The 19946-nt window shown below is 45.9% G+C and overlaps 1 protein-coding gene across 2 annotated transcripts in view; it reads left to right on the plus strand.

Moving 5' to 3' along the window:
• NEGR1 (neuronal growth regulator 1) overlaps positions 1–19946 on the plus strand; it is a 295675-nt gene that overhangs the window by 217279 nt on the left and 58450 nt on the right. For both annotated transcript variants that reach the window (XM_069788395.1, XM_069788396.1), the window contains exons 5-6: positions 13699–13819; positions 19247–19398. In XM_069788395.1, the coding sequence (XP_069644496.1) occupies positions 13699–13819; positions 19247–19398 (273 nt within the window). The remainder of the gene's footprint in view (positions 1–13698; positions 13820–19246; positions 19399–19946) is intronic.

The raw sequence follows: 19946 nt of genomic DNA on the forward strand, positions 1-19946 counted from the left end.
GAAAGCAGAGGCCAAGGCTTCTTGTCCTGTGGAGCTGCCAGCTGAAACCATTGACACGGATGGAGCGTATAAGAGAAAAGTAAAATGTGACTCAAAGCAAGCGGGTTCTTTTTTCAATTAATACGGGTATATCTACGCCAGCAGATCCCCCCTTAGGGCTAGCAGGAGGCCTGGGAAGCCCCTGTCAGAGTTGCACTGAGTCTTATTTCTATAATTTTGTTTCTAAACTTTGTTTTCAATTACACAAGCTTTTCCTGAGAGTGTTTGGAAGCAACTAGTATTTCTGTGGCTTTATTGCTTTTAGCTAGAAAACCCACTTTGGACTTGACTCTGTGTGCGTGTGCGCTTGTCACATATCAGTATAGATTGTCCTGTTTCTATCAACTTAACATCTGCTGCAGATTGCTGGGGAGGGGGGAGAAACCAAAAAAACCTTTATGTAAACTTCACTTCTTTTTAATATAGAGCAATAGCTTCTAGACCTTTTATGGCTCTTTCTCATTCTTCATGAGATACATATGTATATCAGCTATAACACACTGTCAGTGAACAGTGGTTTTCAATCAAAAAGACTGTCAGTAAAGCTGATTCACTAACAAGAAAGCTGTCAAGCTGTGACAGCTGCTGTCTTTGCAACCCCAAACAATCTGTTCAGTGCTAACTCCGACTTATGCTTCCATTTATTATACAGTAGTAATGAGTTCTGTCCTTAGAAATATCATTTTGGTGAGTTCACCTATCTACTTTGTTATGTATGTAGAATATATCAAATCAGATCCAAGGTGTACGTGATAAGTTTTCTGCAAAAAAGTTTTACTTCTGTCTTTTGAATTATTTTTTTGAATTCCAAATCCAGTTTCAGAACTTACTTCACTTTTGTAGTTAAGCATGAACTGGAGATTTCATTACTATTGTAAGCTGAGACAAGTATAATTTCTTTTTTTGCCATTGTGTTGAAAAATGGCATATAACCTTAAACACAACACTAGTATCTACAGAAATGAGTAAAGGAATTTGCTGTTACAGGAACTGTTCTGATGCTTAATAATCCCAGGACCTCTGAGACCACAAAAATTCAACCCAGAGGAGGAACTGAGGAGTCAGGCTGATGCTGCTGTCCAGATGCAGGTGCCAGTATTTGAATTGTCAATCTTTTCTTTTAAAATAAAAAAAGAGAAAGAACACCTTGACAGTTTCTGTAAACAATCTCTTCCAACACTAGCTTACCAGACCTAAATCTCCCTTGCTTCAATTTTGCTTGATTATTGCTTGCCTGGCCCCTAAAGGAGATAGGGAAGAGCTGGTTCCTTTTTACTTCTGTCTTGCATATTTAGTGATGCAATGCATCCCTAGTAAATCATCTTTTCCAGCTCCGGCAATCCCAATTCCTTCTGCTTTTCTGGTACTTCAGCTGAGACCACACTAGTGCCCCATAAAGCAGGTGCTTTGCACTAGATAATGGGTCTGTCGAGCATCTCTGGGAGGGATTGGCCTCTCTTCCCAGCACTGCGTGTTGCCGGCTGCCTCCCCCTGCTTTTCTGCTCCACCATCTCGGAAAAAGGGAAGGTTGGTCACCTGTGAGCCACCAGGACTGTATGCCAAGAGCAGTCAGAGAAAGCTTCACCTACAGTAGGTAGAGAACAGCCTTCTATAAGCTAATTGTTGTCTCAAGTCATCAGATGAGTATAATAAACTTCATCAAAGGTCTGCATAAAGCCAACAATGATGAAACTGGTATTTCTGAGACCTTAGAAATGCTGGGCGAGGTCCTGGGGACCGAGGCCCCGTGTGCCTGTTGTTCAGAGGGAACTGGCAGTCGCCTGGCATGTCCCCGGTCCCCAGAGATGTGCTGGAACTGTAACAGAATGTGTTTGTACCTGGGAGGTAGCCTGAGGAGGGTAACAGCTACCGGGGTTTCATCAACAACAAATCATGCCGTCTCGCTAATTCCCATTTATTGCTGGGGAAGGCAGAAGATGTCATGTGGTGACATTCATAAGCTTTTGACATGTGGCGTTTAAGAGGTGCAAGTGTGAGAAACATGGATGAGAAAAAAACGTCCCTGGTGAGGATGCAAAATTATTTAGAAGACTGTCATCAAAAGGCTTCTTGCCAGGCCAAAGGGATGTGGGTCCCCAGGGTTTGTTCTGGGTCCAGCGTTCAGGTTTTTGATTAGTGATCATGTCGCATTTCCAGGTAGGGTCAAGCTGTGACGGCGGTGGTACAGAAATGCACCGCCACGAGTGTTTCAGTGGTCTGGGCACCACCCAGGGGTAGCACTGAGCGGCAGGATAACTTTTTTCTTTAATACTGATAATGTGCATATGGTATGGCTTCTCATTGCCCTTGATGTCTCATGCCTGCCTTACCTGCCTTTGTGCTTTGGCTTCCTGGATGTGCTCGGGTGGGACTCGAGCAGGTCTCTTGCTGCATTTCCGACCTACTCTGAGATGTTTTGAATTTTTGTTGCAAACTTTCTTTCCTTGGAAAACTACCAGCTTTCTTCAATTCGCTTTCTCCTCAGCTTTACTGCCAAAAGATCTACTTAGTAATTCCTGGAATTTGTCGAAGTCCATTGCTTTTATCTTCCTTAGAGGGAGAGAAATAGCAAAGTAGAAGCGCTTGTGTTTGTTCGCACCCAGGCTGCCGGCCAACTCTTCCTCCTGGATTGGCATCAGATGTAAGAAAGCGTCCCCTTTCCTCCTCCTCCTTCCTTAGTACCACTCCAGGATGCTGATACTCCCTTTTCCCCTTTCACCTCCACACGCACGTTTGAATAAATTGCTGAGATGAAGGAACCGCAGCAGAGTGTGAGGGCACGTTAATTGTGCAGAAGCTTTTCCAGCAGGAGCAGCCGAGGGAGGGAGGTTTGCTGACGCGGGTGCCTGCCGGGGCAGCTGGTGAGCGTGGCCCAGGTAGGATGCCCGGCTCCCCCGGGCAAACGGACATGACAGCACATCATCCTTCTTCCCTCGTCGTCCTGCCACATCGGTGCTCCTGTCCCCTGTGGAAATGTCCCTTTCCCAAGCTAGCTCTGGTCTGCCGGCATTACCCAGAGATGTACGTTTGCTCCTGTACATGGAGCACTGCAATATTTAACAGCGAGCTTGCACGGAGTAAAATATCTTTCTTTCCCGCTACTTCAGCCTCACAGTTGTTACTTGAGGAGACGGTGCCCTGCCTCTCAGCACAAAGCTCCCCATCGCTGGGCTTTCCTCGCTGCCTGCATGGGGCCGTGTAGTCCCTCTCAACATGCGGAGACATGTAACTTCATAGAGTGAATGAAAATTAGACCAGTGTGCCTGCTGCATGGGAAAAGCTAACCCCAGCCGTTCCCGAGACACCTTCTCCTGGGGGAGATGTGGTCTTGAATTTCAGAGAGACGCCCTTCACCTTGAAATCCCCCAGCCAGTGCTTGTAAACGACTCGTTAGGCTCTGCAACGATTTTCTCGGGCTCTGCCACCTCTCCTCTGCGCCCCGTTGCAGACCCACGCACCCTCCGCAGCGGCCGCTGCCCCTCGGTGCCCGGCTGTCACCCGCATCCCAGCAAAGAGGCTTTCCCCCTCTCTACAGCGGGCGCGGTGCCAGGACTCGAAGTTGTGCCTCTCGATCTCCCTGCGTACCATGCTGACAGTTTTAAACCCTTTTCTAACAGATCCCCTTCATGTATTTCAAAAAAGATCACCAGTGGTTCTGCTGGGTCCTGTCAATACCATCTTTCATGCCACGAGACATAAAAGTTTGTTCTTTCGGCTCGGGTAATTACAGATGCTTGGCCATCCTTTGCTAATGAGAAAGTATCGATGGCAACTTTTCCCTCAAATTACAGCAGTAAGAGCAATAGCGTATAAAAAGAGGGATTACATGACAAGAGTTGTCTTTGTTATACTAGTGCTCTTTCAAGTTGTGGGGGTTTTTTTTACTTTTTTTTTGTTTTGAAAACTGTGAAATTCTCTTTTATTGCAGATCTTTCTGGGCCTCATTCAAAGCCCACTGAAGTCAATATAAAGACTTCAGTTAAATTTGAATCAAGCTGCACTGGCCAATGAAAGATTAAAACCAACTCCACCGTATCAAACAACGCCAAACGCCGAACATTTATATCCCTATTTACGTTTTGGGCATCTGTTCCTTCTAAATTGCCAACAAGTCTCGTATGCAAATGCAGGATTTCTTTCATGTTTGTTCATCATGGTTTCAATTACACCCACGAAAGGGCGAGCGCGATGCTGTCGGACAAGCGCGGACACGAGGTGCTCCTGACCTGGCTGTCCTCCCCAGCTGCTCGGACAAACGTTACGAGGTCCCCGACCGCAGGGAGCCGGCGGAGCTGAGGTTTTTGTTGGTATCGCGAATTCCTGTGTGGTGGCAGGACTTGTTCTGTCGAACGGGACAGAGCTGTTTGCAAAAAGATGGAGAGCTGCACCGGCTGGGCTGGGCAAAGAGAGCAGGGGAGCATCCTGCGCCGGGGCCAGCGCCCTGCTCTGGAAGTCCAGGGCCGTTCCCATCCAGGTCAGCGGCCGAAGGGGTTCGACGTGACACCGTCGCGGCTCATGCCCAAATAGTTGTCCGTGTGGTAACCGCGGGGAGCCCAGACCCAGATGCTGGGGCTGGCCCGACGCTGCCGGCCCCTCGGGCGCTGTCGGCCGCAGCGGGAGCCGCTGGAGAGAAGAAGGGTTTGTGTTCCCATGCTGGAGCAACTCTTCTGGCGGGGATAAAAATACATCTGCTGAGCTACCTTAAAGGGAATGCGATTAGAAAAAGGCTTTGTTGGCAAACAGAAGGATTAAATAGATGAAGCAGTAAGATAAACTCTGATGGACAGAGAAACAAAGCAGTCCTTCCACCTGCCCGCTAACTTGTGTTTTCTTACGTAGCTCCCCAGAGGTCTTTGTTTGCTTTGCTGGTTTGGGCAGGTTTTGTTACGTTTCCTCCTCTTCTTTCTTGTCACTCAAATACTTGTAAAACACATTGTTAAGAATTCCTGTCTGCTGGCCTATTATTTATTAAGTATTATTTTGTGCGTCTGATTTTTTTTTCCTCCCACATAACAATTACTTGCGGATTTTAAGCTTTCCTCTCAATGCTGGGAGGTCTTATATTCAAAAACATAAATTGCACAGCAGCCTGTGATTTTGATGGCCTGCTATAATGCAGTCCGTTAGATGGAGCTGAGGGAGATGCACGTTTCATGAAATTCTGATGCACCCTACAACATGCCAGATGACACGCAGGGAATGTTTGGGGATCCACTCATTTTCTGATGGCTAGCACAAGGTATTTACACAATTGTTTAATCAACATTGAAAGTATACTGGTTTGTAAAGTTAAATTCTGAAAAGGAAAAGCACAAAAGAGATGCTGGGTTACATCTAGAAACACAGGAGTTGAGTTGAATTCTTACTGATACCTTGTATGTTTGCATATAAAATTTATGTACGTGTACGCATCAAGATCCCACCGAATTCAGTGTTTTTTGATAAGCCATCAAGAAAAGATGGGGGGGGGGGAAGCTTATTAGTTGCTGAGCCCAGTGATTGTTAAAGGCATGTCTCAAATGTTGCCACACACTGGAGAAGTTTCTGATATGAAGAGGCATTTATTAAACCACTCCATTAATTTGGGAATGGGTAGGGTTGCTGCTCTGAATAAGTTAGAAAAATTAAATAATCTAGACTACTGGAAGACCATCCTAATTATATAAAGTACAATGAATACTGTTTCACTTGTGAAGATTTGTTGCTTTATTGGTAAAACACTATGTGTGTATATATACATATAAATGAATATAGTTGAATATTGCTCATATCTGTTTTTCTGAGGCAGAAAACGGATCTCAGAAAACCTGTTCTCTTACCTGATAGTCTTTATCTTAACGCACTGGAGAGCAATTTCACTAACAAAAGACTATGTTAGGATGCCAAATTAAAATCTGATGAAAACTGGAAAAATAAAAGACTTTTTTGACATTTACAATTAATGCCACAAAAATGTTAGTTTAATCAGACAATATGGTTAATCACAAAGGTGAAATTGGAAGTTGCCAGCCCTGAATGCTAGTGTAAAAGTTAATAAATTCAGCTCATAATCATTATGCACATGCTAGTTATAATAATTTACTGTCCATACCAAATCTTTATAAGCATTGTAATTAAATATAAAATGCACATTAGAATTATAATGAGTAATTAGGGCAACATAACTAATATGCATAAAAGTCCCGAAGCTCATTAAAATGTTAAAAGATGAAACCTGTTCTAGCTGGAGCTTTTTTGCATGCTTTCTGTGCCTGTCTGAATGCCGGTGTATTGCATGCGTTGTTTTAACTGTTCCTTTAGACATTTAAAAGCAAAATGAAAATATTTGGGTAGGAAACCAGATTCAGCAGTACTTTGCATCCTCTCCAGGTGGAACATAAGTTGTAAAATTTGGTTTCCCAGCACAAATGCCTGACTCATGTGAACACGCTGGTGATATCAGACAAGCAGAAACTGAGCAGAAAGTAATTATAGAGCTCTTTTAGCGCAGGAGTGGGAGACAAAGATGATAGTTTTCACGTCTTTCTCATTAACACGCTGGGAGAGAGATGGAGTGCAGCGAGTACTCAGCATCATCACATGAGACTTTAATAGGGGTATTTATTGAAACTTCAGTTGTTTCGCTAAAATTAAAGAGGACGGGCACACATCGGAGTGTGCGTAAGCACTTGATGTAGCGCTCACCCATCCTGAAATCTCTAACAGTTCCCCCCGAGGCTCACACGCTGAACCGAGCAAGTTGCCTCGTGAACTCGCGTTGTATTTGGTTGTGGGACAGGAATAACTCGACCGTCGCGTCGCTGTCCTTGCTGATGCTGTGGTGCGCTCCTGTCCCGCCTGGTGCTTTTTTCTGTTACTCCTAAATAAGAAGGAAGGGAGGTAGCTGTACTTCTCCCGTGCTGTTTCAGCAATAGCTGACATACCCTGGACGTGTGCCGGCGTGGGTTGGTGTAGAAGCACGTTGCGCTTTGCTGGTTAAGACTGGTGACTCCCGCGAAATGATGCCAAACCCGCAGTGAGCAGCTGGGGCAGCTCACGTCGCGTCCCCGTGCGTGGCGGGTCCGGTTTGCCTCCTCGCTCTCACGCTTCTCGTGTCAAATCCCTCCGGTGGGGATACGTAAATATGTATTTGGTGGGGATAATAAATATGTATTTTGGGTCAAGAGCTGCCTTACCTCCTGAGCCATCTCAGGCAGGGACAAATGCGAAAGGGCGTTAGTAAAACTCCAGTTAAGCCGAGTCTCTGAGCACCCACTTGAAAAAGCCTTTCCCAGCAAAGCACTTACAAGTATTTGAGAAATTGATATTAAGTAAGTTCCAGTAATTTATTTTCAAGTCAGAAATGAAGCATTTATTTTAAGTGTTCTGCTCCACAGGGATGAACTGTGGGAGAGGATTGAACAAGGATCCATTCTAGGGAGAGTAAACCTACAACTATGAGGCACAAAAGCCAAGTGCTGCTGACAGACATATCTAATCTTTTTTTGTTGTTGTTGCTATTTTGTATAACCATTATTTAGGAGATATAAAAATGACAAATACATTTAAAATTAGTAGTCCTACACAAGGTTTTTTCTGGTTAACATCCCTGTTACATTTTGCTGCAGCATCTTCTGTCAGACCACTAACTTTTCTATTTTATTCTCCCCCTTGGGAGCTCTCTGTGGCTCTCGCCCCCTTCCCTCCTCCTGTAGGCTCTTCCAGGTGAACGCTTCCACTCTCCGCTGATGCGCTATACCTTTGAGACAAGTTGTTCTTTTCTTGCTCGCTTGTGTGTTTATTATTATTTCTAACGAAGTGCTCTGCACGCACTCAGAAGCACATCTGTGTCTCTGCGACACCACTGGAATCTCTTCCCACGTAACTTGGGGGGGGACCTGGTAAAGCCTTCAGTGGTGGAGGCTGCGGAGTTTGAGGGAAGGCTTGCCGGAGCGCTGCCTGCCCCCTGCCTCCCTTCAGCCTCTTTCCTGTTGAATCTTTAACCAGATTTTCTCTTGGTTTTCCACTGTTTTTCCGGCTGTAATTACTTTGTTTAAAATTTATTAAAGCTGGTCTTTCTTTTGACCTTTTTAAACTTTCATCAGGCCTTTAAGCTTGCGTCCATCTGTATTTATCCCTTGCCTTCTATTGCCCACTCAGGACTTTCGCTAGCATCTGTTTGATCAATCCGCTGAATAGAGCAGGATTGCATCGTTAACGATGCTAAACGATTTTCTGTAATAGTTTAAGTCATCATTATTAAACTCCTGAATGAAAACATTTTCCTAGATGGCCAAGATTTATCCTTGCCATCGATTCCCTAAGCAGCCGTAAAAACCCGACAGCAGCCGCCGGGGCGGTGGGTGACGGGGGGAGTACCTGCTGCAACGTGGGCAGCGATGCTGGTGTCACTGGGAGCGCTCCTAATGGCCTTGCCATTAGGAAGCCTGCCAGGGGATTTGGAAAGCATCTAATTGCCATTGGCATTGAGCAGGATTTAAATCATCCCCCTCAGTAATTCGAGAGGGTCAGATCCCCCCCTCGCCGGGTCTCTCCGCAGGGAGCAGAGCACGCTGCGAGCCCCCTCTGTGCTGCTCATAACACCCCATAAAAGGGTGTCAGCAGAGGTTTGGCAAGTTTATTGGTGATAAAAAGAAAATAAAGCAAGCTGTAAAGAGCTGCGGGAGGATGTAATGAGGTGGGTGGAGGTGATCAGGGAGGGATGATCAGTGCTGCGAAATGCAGAGCTCTGTCACGGGCGGGGGGTGAAGCGTCGCTGCATCTGTTTCAGGAATTTTCTAAATTCTTGACGTGCTACCTAGGAGGAGAAATCACGTTATTTTCTGTATGTTTATTACAGCCTCTCCCAAATGCCTGCCCGTCAGCCCTGGCTGGAGGCGGGATGTTGTTGCCCTCCATCCCTCTCTTCTCCTGGGGGGTTTGGCTGATCTTGCACATCCCCGCTGGGCAGCACTGGTGTTGGGGAGATTGCTCACCAAAAAACCACTGTATATTGGATAACGGTGAAGGCAGAATTGAACTGAACCTTGTGAGCACTTGTTAACGTAACATATGAGCTTTCCTGTTGCTAATTTATATGTATTTAGATCAATATAGTATTCTTTCTGGTTGTTATAACCTCAAAAGCTTTTACATAGGAGAAAACACATACAGCCCCAGCAGCGTAAGAATGCAGACAACCGCAGTGTGACTGACAGCAACAAGACCAAATCATGAATGTCTTCTCAAAAATGAGTCTTCGCTGACTATGTGGAAAAACATTTTAAAAATAGATGAAATAGTGGAGGCCCGAGAATCTCTTCCCATGTCTCTGTCTCCTTCCTTTCCAAAACAAACCTTGGCAATGAGAGCAGCAGGTATTTAGGTGTGCAGTTTCATCTGGAGTCACTCAGTCTTCCACACTGATGGGAGCAGTAGGGTCTGATGGATTTTTGGCTCAGCACATTACTAATCAGTGCAACAGAAATGTGCATGCATCACCGAATTTGTCTTTATACTAAAACCAAGAAAATAACCTGACAATGAAAAATCTAAGCAAATGGTGACTTTAAGCTGTCTTTGGTTTGTGTCTTCATACTGCTATTAACCAGGGATTTCCTAGAGCAGAGAATATTGATTTTTATTTTTATTCTGAACAAACAGAAGCTGAAAACCTTCTGAAAGCGAGACCCAAGAAAACTCCCTTTTCAGAAATTTTCCAGTATTTTCCAAACAAAACTCTGCCTCACCAGACAGCAAAGCCCCGAACTGTGATTTGTAGCTGGGATCCAGCTGGCATCCCCTTCCCAGCTGCACCGGGAGCGCGGTGCCTGGGGCTCCTGCCTGAAAAAGCATCGGCAAGCTGTGCATTTTTATGGATCATTTAATTTTAGAATTTATTACTAGTGATGTTCAGCATTTAGTTAAAAAACAAACAGCCAAACAAAACTAAACAACAACAAAAAAAATCCCCCAAAACCACAAAACACTGAGCTAAAGGTGAGCAGGCCACACTGAGAAGCATGAAGGTGGTACTTTTTAGAAGAAAACTTTCCACGTGACTCGGGCTGTTGCTAGTCTTTTATTTGCTCTTTCTGCTTAGCTCATGAGAAATAAATGTTTTCAGTGTAGTGTGCACACAGTGTGGTACATTAATTTCAAACTTGGGTTTTTTGCTAATAATCCTACCCACTCTGAATTAGAAAAAAACAAATATTTTCACTCCCTTTGCATAACATGGAAAAATATTTGCCTCTTACTGCAAAGCTTTGCAAGGAGCCATCGCATGGTGATGTGGAGAAGGGGCCAGATCAAGTACTCTTTCCTGCTATTTAAGGGTTTGACCCTATGGAACCCACAGGGCCGTCGGGGCTCTTGTCTTGCACAGGACAAAATCCACTGTCACGATAAATCTTTCCAGAGTCTGTCAGTGCCTGAAAGACAAAACCTGTGATTACTGAATATCTTCCCAGCGTCTTTCAGTGGTGATGGAAATACAGATGTCAATAGCTTAAACTCCCAGCTCATGGAAGCTTGCCCAATGTACGGCTCCAGTGCGTTATTCTGGTACCTCTCCCAGAATTTCTCTCCGGTGTCCCCAAAAGTAGATTATATCTACTTATGCCTGCCATGTTCAGTTTATTCCAGGTGTGCAGCAAATCTCCATCCCTCCCTAGGGCAGGTTTCCCAGCACTGCCAGGAGACTGCCTGCGCAGCAGGCACGGCTGGAGGTTGTCTCGACGCACAGGAGAGCTGCAACAAAAATAAAAGGTGATCAGTAAAGGAGAAGCGTGGGGTGGTATCCGCCCGCAGGTGAGGGCTTGCGCAGGTGTAAGATGGGTAATTGGGCTAATGCCACAGAAATCCCAAGGGGCGATGGGGAAAGGAACGCCGTGTTCAGTCATCAGTGGGTGGGTGTCATCGCGTGCGGACGATGCCGTTCCACTTGGCAACGTCTCCCTGGCAGTACTGCACCTCGTGGTGGGCACGCTCGCTCGAGCAAAGTGTGGGTGAGCTGGAGGGCTTCCAGGCACCACAAAAACCACGCATGTTTGGGGGGAAATGTGATGTCTGAAATGAGGGAGGATGAACCGAGTTTCTTTTGGACTGTTTGTTTAGACAAACAAGGACTGAGAGAATGAGCGCACAAGTCTTTAAATGGGTAAAAGCTTTCTTCAAAAAGAAATTTAGACCTACTCTTTATATCACCAGGGACAAAATAAGTAATGGTTTAAAACCACAGCAAGGTGCGTACCTGTAACTACATGGATGAGTAAGTGCTGGTGCATGTTGGTCCAGGCAGGCTGTGGCTCTCCCTAGAGCTCTGGATCCCTGAGGATGGAGGGGTCCATCGGGACCACCTGGGTTGGGCTGGCTCTGCCTTGGGCAGGCGGGTGGACCAGGTGCCCCAGCAGTCCAGAACCACAGCGTCAGACAGGTAAATGGGGAAGCGAGCTGGTATTTCTCTGAATGCTGGGGGTCTGGGGGTGCTCCCCAGGAGCTCAGCAGCACCTTGGGACCAGCCGCAAACCCACCGGCCGCAGGTGAACTAGCGGTGGAGAAATGTCCTGGGGGTTCTGCTGCAAGTGTTCACGTCTCTCGTACAACTTGACGGAAGTGGTGGGAGCCCTGGCAGGTGGTCCCTGGTCCCTGGGCGGATGGAAACCCTGTGGGAGAGGTAGACCTCCTCCCAGCCATAGACCCGCTTTCGGCAACCTCCATCGATCGTGTGCCCATGCGATAGACTTTCATTGTCTTCCATCATTCAAGTGATGCTTTTGTATGGTTTGTCTCGCACAAGTTTTGCTTTTGTGTGGTTCATCTTGGACATTTTCAGTTGTTATTCTTTTGAATGCTTCAGAAGCACAAGCTGAGCTATGAGCTTTGTGGTGCTCCAAGTAGCTGCTGATGCTGTAGGAGCAAAGGCAAAATGTGACCAATTCACAGCTCTTCAAGCGATCAGTCTCACTCAAAGTTATTTTTTTAAAAGCCTCAACTGCACGAACTGCTTCATTTCTCAGGGAGGAGTAAGCTTTATATGTTCCTGTTATTTTTATGGAGTAACAAAAAAAATCTGATTTTTTTTTTTCCCCCCTATGCAGATTATGGAGAGGTAGTCATGCAAATTGATTATACGTTTATTATCCACTTGAAATTTTAATGTTACTGGTTGAAAGTTAATGAATTTATGGATGGGTTTGATGTTACCATTGGGAAGAGAAAGTTGAAGGCAGAGGGTGTGTTTGCCGGCTGTGGGAAATTGTAGTCTGTCTGCCTGACTTGGGTTAGGACGTGAGCGATAGGCGACAGAGAACCAGTTCTGTTTAATCCTACCCGAAACGCACTCACCCGGTTTTGTTAAACATCAAGACTTGGGTGTAAGTGCTAAGAGCGCGCGTTTGCTTTCCCTGGGCTGTGACAGCAGGACTCTGTGCGATGTCCTCGCGGCTGGAAAAGCAGCCGTGGACGGTGCTGGTGAAGGACGGGTGTGCGATGAGGTGTGCCATGGAGCTGACCCGCCTGCGCGGCGAACCTGGTGTCACCCTGCCCTTTGGTATATCTGGCGCTTCTTTGGTGTGGCTGGTTCCCGTAAAGGCTTACGGTCTCAAAGTGGCGTGCTGAGCGATGGATGAGATGGTGAAAGAAGCAGACAAGAGGCAGTCAGCATTTTACATGTACATAAACACCTTAAAGCAACATCTGGAAAACTGCTTGGGAAAAAATAAACAGATTTTTATTTATAAGTTCTGTGTTTTGGTTTTTATAGTGGTTTTATGATGCACATAAATTACTGTTTAAAAACAGAAAATGTAAAAGAAATTCCAGGGAGAAGGCAATTGTTCAGCCTTTCCTTTGATAATCTCTTTCCTGAGGAATTTGTTGTGTTTTATTTTCAGCTTACGGTGGCCCTTCGCTGGCAACTAGAAAAACTGACAATCGCTTTTTTTCTTTATTTGTACCTGTTTGTAGTTCTTAGCTTAAAACGTTTATTGCTATTTACAATGTTTACTATTTAAAAAGACAAAGTATATTTACTAAAACAAATCTATATCCAGTGTAATACTGGAAAAGTCATGCTGTTATATGGCATTTACAGTTGGCTCGTAATTGCCAAGGTAAGTTTGTTGTTCTTTTAATATGCAAAACGAGATCTCAAAGGCCACCTAAGCCTCTGGGGTTTATGGGGCATTTGCAGAAGACACGATGCAGAAGAAAAGCGGTGCTGGCCCTGTCTTTGCTCGGGACCCTGGGCGCTGCCATACCCCTCCCCAGGCGAGCCCAGCGGGACCCCGCGGCCTCTCAGCCAGCACCGGTGTTGAGGCTTCATGTGCCTTTTTTTCCAATTCTCAGGTTCTAAATACATCTTGTACGAAGCTAATGCTTATAAGTAGTTATACTTTGTGTTGAGTAACTGAGTTGGAAAAACAGCTTTTTTCAATATGGGATTGATATCTCTTCATGTCTCAGTTGTGTTTTTTACAGCAGATACACAGAATATATATCAGAATCTGCTATGTGGGATAATTTTTACACTGCTGGAAGAAAACGTGATTGAATGTGAATCAAGCTGGAAAACACGCACCAGGCTGAGAGTAACGTAGAGCGTGCTGAAGAAAAGCGGCGTTTAAACAGTTTGCGTATCTAGATGCAAATATCCATTTTACAATTCTTTTTTTTCAGTTGCCCCCACAATTCAGGAACTTAAATCCAGCGGTGTGATGCTTGGAGGGAACGGACTGATACGGTGCGAAGGTGCAGGCGTTCCTGCCCCGGTCTTTGAGTGGTACAAAGGAGAGAGGAAGTAAGTAGCTGGCCCTCGCCGACCCCCTCGTGCCGCTGGGGGTGACCCGGGTGGAAGAGAGAGGAGACCGCCGGGCTGGGGTTGTGCCCCGTGGTGACAAGTCCGGCAGGCTGTCCTGGAATTAATGCCGAGCTTTAAAGAGCTCGGGCGCTCGGAGGCGTCGGCTGCCGACGGCCGTGCCGCGCGGCTTTTGGGGGAGCGCCTCGGTTTCCCTGCGGTTGTGGTTTCTGCGCTCGAAAGCGAGGCGTAAGCAGGCTGGCGGTGGCTGGGCTGTGATAGTGATAATTGCAATAATGAGCCTAACGTTTAAACATGCTTTAGTAATTACAGCCTTTTAACTGTAATAACCAGACAGGCACTGAAAAAGTCTACTAAAAGGATTTCTTTGGTTTTTAAATTCATCACCATAGGTTCCCCACTGAGGGTTTTGTGGGTGAAAAGGTTGTTTCACGAGCAAGACTTTCAACCAAACCTTAATGAGTATGAATTTTCACCCAGTTGTGCCATTAGCGGTCTAGGCCACGGGTTTATAGTCCACAGACTTGAGCAGAGCTGCTGCACGTCACGGCATCCGAGAGGGGCTCAGGGGAGCGCGCCCTGCTCGAACCCTAAAAACTGGCTGTGTGCTTTGCTTTTGTTTACAGTCAGCTTCCCTTTCAGGTCCTTAGTGCTATGTAATGGTAGCAGGCATCTCTGTAGGGTCATCTTCATTTTAAAAAGCAGTTCATTAAACAGGTAGATATTTTTCTCTTTTAATAGGAAATTTTGTTTTACAGCTCTTAGCTTACCTAAAAGCTTATTTTTGTTAGGATTGCGTATTGGCGCAAAAGCAAGCAGATAATGTCCCTTGCAAGCGGCTGTCCCTAGCTTCTGGAATTTCCTGGCTTCCAACCGTTGGGTTTCTCAGCTTGAACATCCCATTAAACCTGGGAGTTGACATGAGAATATTAATGACCATTTTTCATAGAAAGCCATCTGTCAGCTCGTTTCTTACTGGCCAGCTGCTCCCCCTCAGGAGCATTAGCTGCTCATCTTCCTTCGTGACTTTTCGGAGCAGTCATAACTATTGCACTTTGACTGTATCCTGAAGCATCCTCTAAAACAATATAATTGATCTTTACTATATGTAACAGTAAATGTTTTTCTTCTGTCAGCAAAATTTGTCTGCATCCTGTTTCCAGAGATGCATATTAAATTGTATACATGTTGGGGGGAGTTGCAGCAGAAACATACTTTACGTAGAAAGTATTGTAGCACAGGTTTTAGCACTCTGGATTCAATTAGCTGTTTCCAGTGTGATAATCGCCTTTCTATTTATAACATTGACCAATTCCTTTCTTCATGAGCACCTTCAGTGCCACAGCAGCAGCAGGAAAGACTGAGCAGAGCATTTCAGGGCACCAAAGTTGTGCCTTCTGTTTCCTGTCTCAGTTGGTGTGTCAGCTGAGGCTTGCTGTAATGAGCAAGAAATGTACTGTCCTGTCGTGTCTTACTGCTCAAGTGTTATGTTAGATGTAATGGTCCATCCTTTTTTTGTTAAACTGTTGTTGGCAGATAGGCTAGACATGTATGACTACAAAGGTACTGGCGATCCCTGAACCTCCACCACTTGCAGGAAAGAGGAAAATACATAGACATTGGTTTTTTTCTTCCAGTATTTCCCCTTTACCTCCGGATGGTGGAAAGCCAGCACAGAATGAGCTTTGGGCAGCTCAGTCATTGTTTTAATGCAAAACTGAGAAGAGTCAGCTCTCATAGGTAGTTCAGAGTAGCATGTACATTATCCTGCAGATAATTTGCAGATACACTACAAGACTAAATTTATATACTGGGAGTGCCCACCCTGCTATATTTTCTGCTAATAGAATAGAGAGAATCCCATTTTCTTCAGCGAGTCTTGGATTGGAACTTTTTTTTTTTGTGGATCTGGATGAATTGTTGAATAAATGAACAGTGGGAGTTAGATCTGAAACCCTAAGTGTATGTTCAGCATCTGAAACAAGCCTTTTGGGCCTGTAAACTGTATCGTTGTTACTTAGATTAATGTAAATCCAAACCCACAGTTTCCAGACTCCAGGGATCATCTCATCATAAAACAGCCATTAAAACTAAACATAAAAGCAGTCGCAGACTACATCCAGTTAAAACTGCTGGTCTTTCAAGGCAGAGAGCTTGCAGGACTAATTCTACCTAATCACCAAGCTCGTTCGTTAACTCCCCGTAAGCGCTGGTGCACAAGCGTGCTTTGCAATATTCTTCCCTGGCCAAGCGCAAGGAGCGAGGAGCCCGAAGCCGGAGAGCTGCTGCTGACGGGAGGCTGGGTGGCTTTCCAGGGCAGGGAGAGGCAGGCTGAACGCCTCCTGTTGTAGTGGGGAAAGGCGAGAAGAGGTCTCACAGGCAGGTTTCAGACCATATAGCACTTTATCTGTCAAAAGCGGCGCTTTGAACTCCACGCGAGAGCTGTCCGGTGGTGCACGGACCCTGAGGTGAGGGTACCCTGAGACAGGGAGGGTGGGGTGAGCTGGGAAAGGACTGGAAATTTGGGGGAAAAGTTAGCAAAAGCATCTTCAAATTGTAAAAGTGTATGGCTTCTGAAACTGTAGAAGGATTCCCTGCAGAGAGGAGAATGGCTTCACTGTGCTGAGTCCTGGTTTCTGAAATTCACAACTGTTCAAGTATGTTATGTTTCAGGGTTATGCAGGAATTAGATCTCAGACATTAAACAGCCACAGGGAAGAAGCCCAAAAGTCACCTATCTAAAAATATTAATTCCCTTATCCTTGACAAAGCAAACAAGACTTACGTTTGAAATAACAAAACTCATTATAATGGCTTAATATATTATAATAGTGTGAAGGTATTCAAAAATGAAACCAAAGGTAGGTACCCCTCGGGGCTGGCACTGATGCATGATCTTCTTCGGATGCGTAGGCATGTTCTCTGGAATAAAACGGAGATCACTCTTCCCTTTATAACCAGTGGTACAAAGCAGCGAGGTGAAGAAAAGTGTAGGGTGGCTGCACACAGCTTAAAATGCTGTTCCAGCCCGAGAAGTAACTTGGTAAAACCCAGACGAGTAATGAACGCTGTGCTCAGTCAATAAGCCAGGCAGAGCAGCACACGGGAGTAATTAATTTAAAAGTAAAAGCATCTGGTTCTTAAAACTGCAAATGGAAATCCTCAAAACTGCTGAGTTTATGCTAACTAATGCCAACTCCTCGGTCTGTTGATTACGTAGCTTATTGATATGCATATCTGTCCGATTCCATTTACTCCACTTCCAGTTCTGGCCCCCCAGTGTCAGCCAGTTCCTAGCAGGGACGTGGAGGGAAGGTGATGCTGTGCAAGCAGCGCTGGCGGGAGCGGAGGGAGAGGGAGGAGGGCGAGAGGGAGAGGGGAAGGGGTCTGAGCTGGCACCCCCAGCGCTCGTCCTTTTGGCAGCCTGGGGAAGGCAGCAGATCGCACTCATCAAGCAGACACAGTTAATTTTTGGTACGAACATCGCCTCTGACGGGGCATGGGGACGGCAGAAACCCCAACGCCCCATTGTTGTCTGGGGAAAAAAAAAAAAGGAGTTAAAACCTTACAGCCGTAACATAGAAATGCTGTAGTTCAAGCTGTAGTTATGGGCCAAAAGGATGGAGGTGGCTCGGAAACGGCTGGTAGAAATAAGCTGTGGGTGGAAGCGGAGCCATCGCTCCGGTATGCCGAGGTCCCCAGGACAGGGGCAGGAGAGGGGACGGGGGGGTTCAAATCCTGAAAGGCATCGGGAAGGGAGGGAGGCTGTGGCCTCTCCGCTGGGAAGGGGCATCCCGAGGGAAGCGTCTGCCCTGGGGCTGGAGCGAGGACCTGGGGTGAGCTGCCGGACGCCTGCCTGCTCTGCCCGCCGAGCATCACCTCCACGGCACCCGCTGCTGCCGCGCCGGTAACGCCGTCACCGGCTTCATGTGCTGGCAGGGGAGAGTCATAGCAGGGGGTGTGTGTTTTGGAGCGGAGGAGGCTCTCGGGTTTTTACGCGGGAGAGGCCGAAAGAGGAGGGACAGGCATCGGCAGTTTTAGGAGGAGAACATCCGCCTGCAGAAGCACGTGCGTAGGTTGAAAGGACAAGCTTCTGACTTTCACGAGTCTGGAGGAAAGATGAATCTTCTGACTGCAGCGTTCACCCCAAACCAGGCGTTTCAATCCCATTTTTTTATGTTTCTCACGAAACCGCGTGTGTCCATGGGATGTGCTATGTCCTATCCCGGACAATGGGCTGCGCAGAGCAGACCAGAGTCCTTCACAGCAGCACAGACCGCACAGGGAAGAGAAACCCCCTGACTGCCCACCAGCATGTAGTGATTAAATGGGAGCAGAGGCACTCCTGTACTGATGAGAAGTATTCAGCCCACAATATGGAGAAGTGGAATTAATGGTAGACTTGAAATGTTTTAGACGGAATGCTAAGAGATTGTTTAGACAGAATGCTAAAAGATTGCATTCATTCCCAGGATATATGATTGTATCTTTCAATATCTCAAACAAAAATTGTATACTTAATCTGGAACTCTGCTCCTCATGTGAAATATAAGGAATTATGACTAATCAACTGTAGCTAGTATTTTAATAATGTGGTTACCCATCTCATCTCCTTGTTTGACCAGACGTGGTTTGCCTACAACAGCAACATTTAAATCAGTCATCTTTCTTTGCCCCAGTGCAGCAGGGGTGCTTCTGACATGGCTTTGGAAGCAACGTCAGAAGACCTGCAGAGTTCCTGTGAAATTTGGGGTGGGAAGCTCAAAGCCAGGGAAACAGAGCTGGGGGAAAAGAGCCCTGGTTTGGCTTTTTCCTACACTTCATTACCTGGGTTCTGTTCAGGTTGCTGTCTCAGGATGCGGTGCTGCTGTAGCACACCTTTGCTAATTGCCAGTCTAATTTGTAACTGTAGGGGCCTGTAAAATAAACTGTGGTCACGACCCTGCGTAGTTGCATTTCTGGCTGCCTAATCCCCACCTGCCGTCAGCTGGAGGTGTGTGAGGACACAAGCAATCTCCAGAGTCTGAAAAAACACTCTGAAAGACTTAGCATGATACTTTTCTGCCCCAAATAGGGTATTTACATTTTTAGTTGGGTTTGCCCAATTTAAAATCTAAGCTCTCCATCTGAGAGTTTATATCCTGCCCTGTGGCCAGGCAGGCCACAGGTGTCGGTCTTCATTTTCTTTTGACTGTAGGACGCAGAGGCAGAAACTGTTCCCCTCAACACCCCACAACTCCAGTGTTGCCCATGGCTTCTCTGATCTGGTGCTATGATAATTTTGCTCGACAGACTACATTGGCAGCTTGCAAACAGCTTTCTGTGCTACCAGTTATGCCTGTAAAGAAAGAAAAAAAAAATTATTGCTTATGGTATATGAGTTACAGAAATTTTCTTTTTGCTTTCTAGACTGATCAATGGTCAACAAGGAATTACTATTAAAAATTATAGTACAAGATCACTTCTTACTGTTACCAATGTGACAGAAGAGCATTTTGGCAACTATACATGTGTCGCTGCCAACAAGCTAGGGACGACCAATGCCAGCCTGCCTCTCAACCGTAAGTAACGTGGACATGTGGCAAATGTTCATGGTTGTTTGTTTCCACATACATGGATTCAAAAGCCAAAAAATAGTAGTGTGCTTTTTTCCCCTGGTTCCTTTGCAAGGCGTATAAATACCATTGCGTTCCTCAGTACTGGGAAATAATACACCTGGTTATTTTTTCTGTACTGCAGATGGGTTTCTGTTCTGAAAGTGAAGGTACATTTTGGGGGTATCAATGAGTTATGAATCTACAAAAACCCCACAACTAAACACAACCCGCCATCGTGGTATAGAGGCAGAATTAGCGTTACAGAATCTTCCTGCTCAGAATAGCAATAACAGATCCCTAAGGTACCACTGTAAACAAAAACTTTTCCAGCAAGTTTCAAGGAGTATACTGAGCTGAATAACTGGGGTGTGCCAGAGCCCTGCTCCCAGGTCAGTTTGTCAGTCGTGGCCTCTGGTATGGTGATGTTGCGGAGGACTCGAAGTTAAATCTTTTGGAAAAGACAATAAGCGTTGTAATAGGTAAAGCAAAGCATTGAGATTTTTAGCATGAAG

The sequence above is a fragment of the Haliaeetus albicilla genome, chromosome 8, assembly GCF_947461875.1.
Source record: "Haliaeetus albicilla chromosome 8, bHalAlb1.1, whole genome shotgun sequence".
Classification (NCBI taxonomy): Eukaryota; Metazoa; Chordata; class Aves; order Accipitriformes; family Accipitridae; genus Haliaeetus; species Haliaeetus albicilla.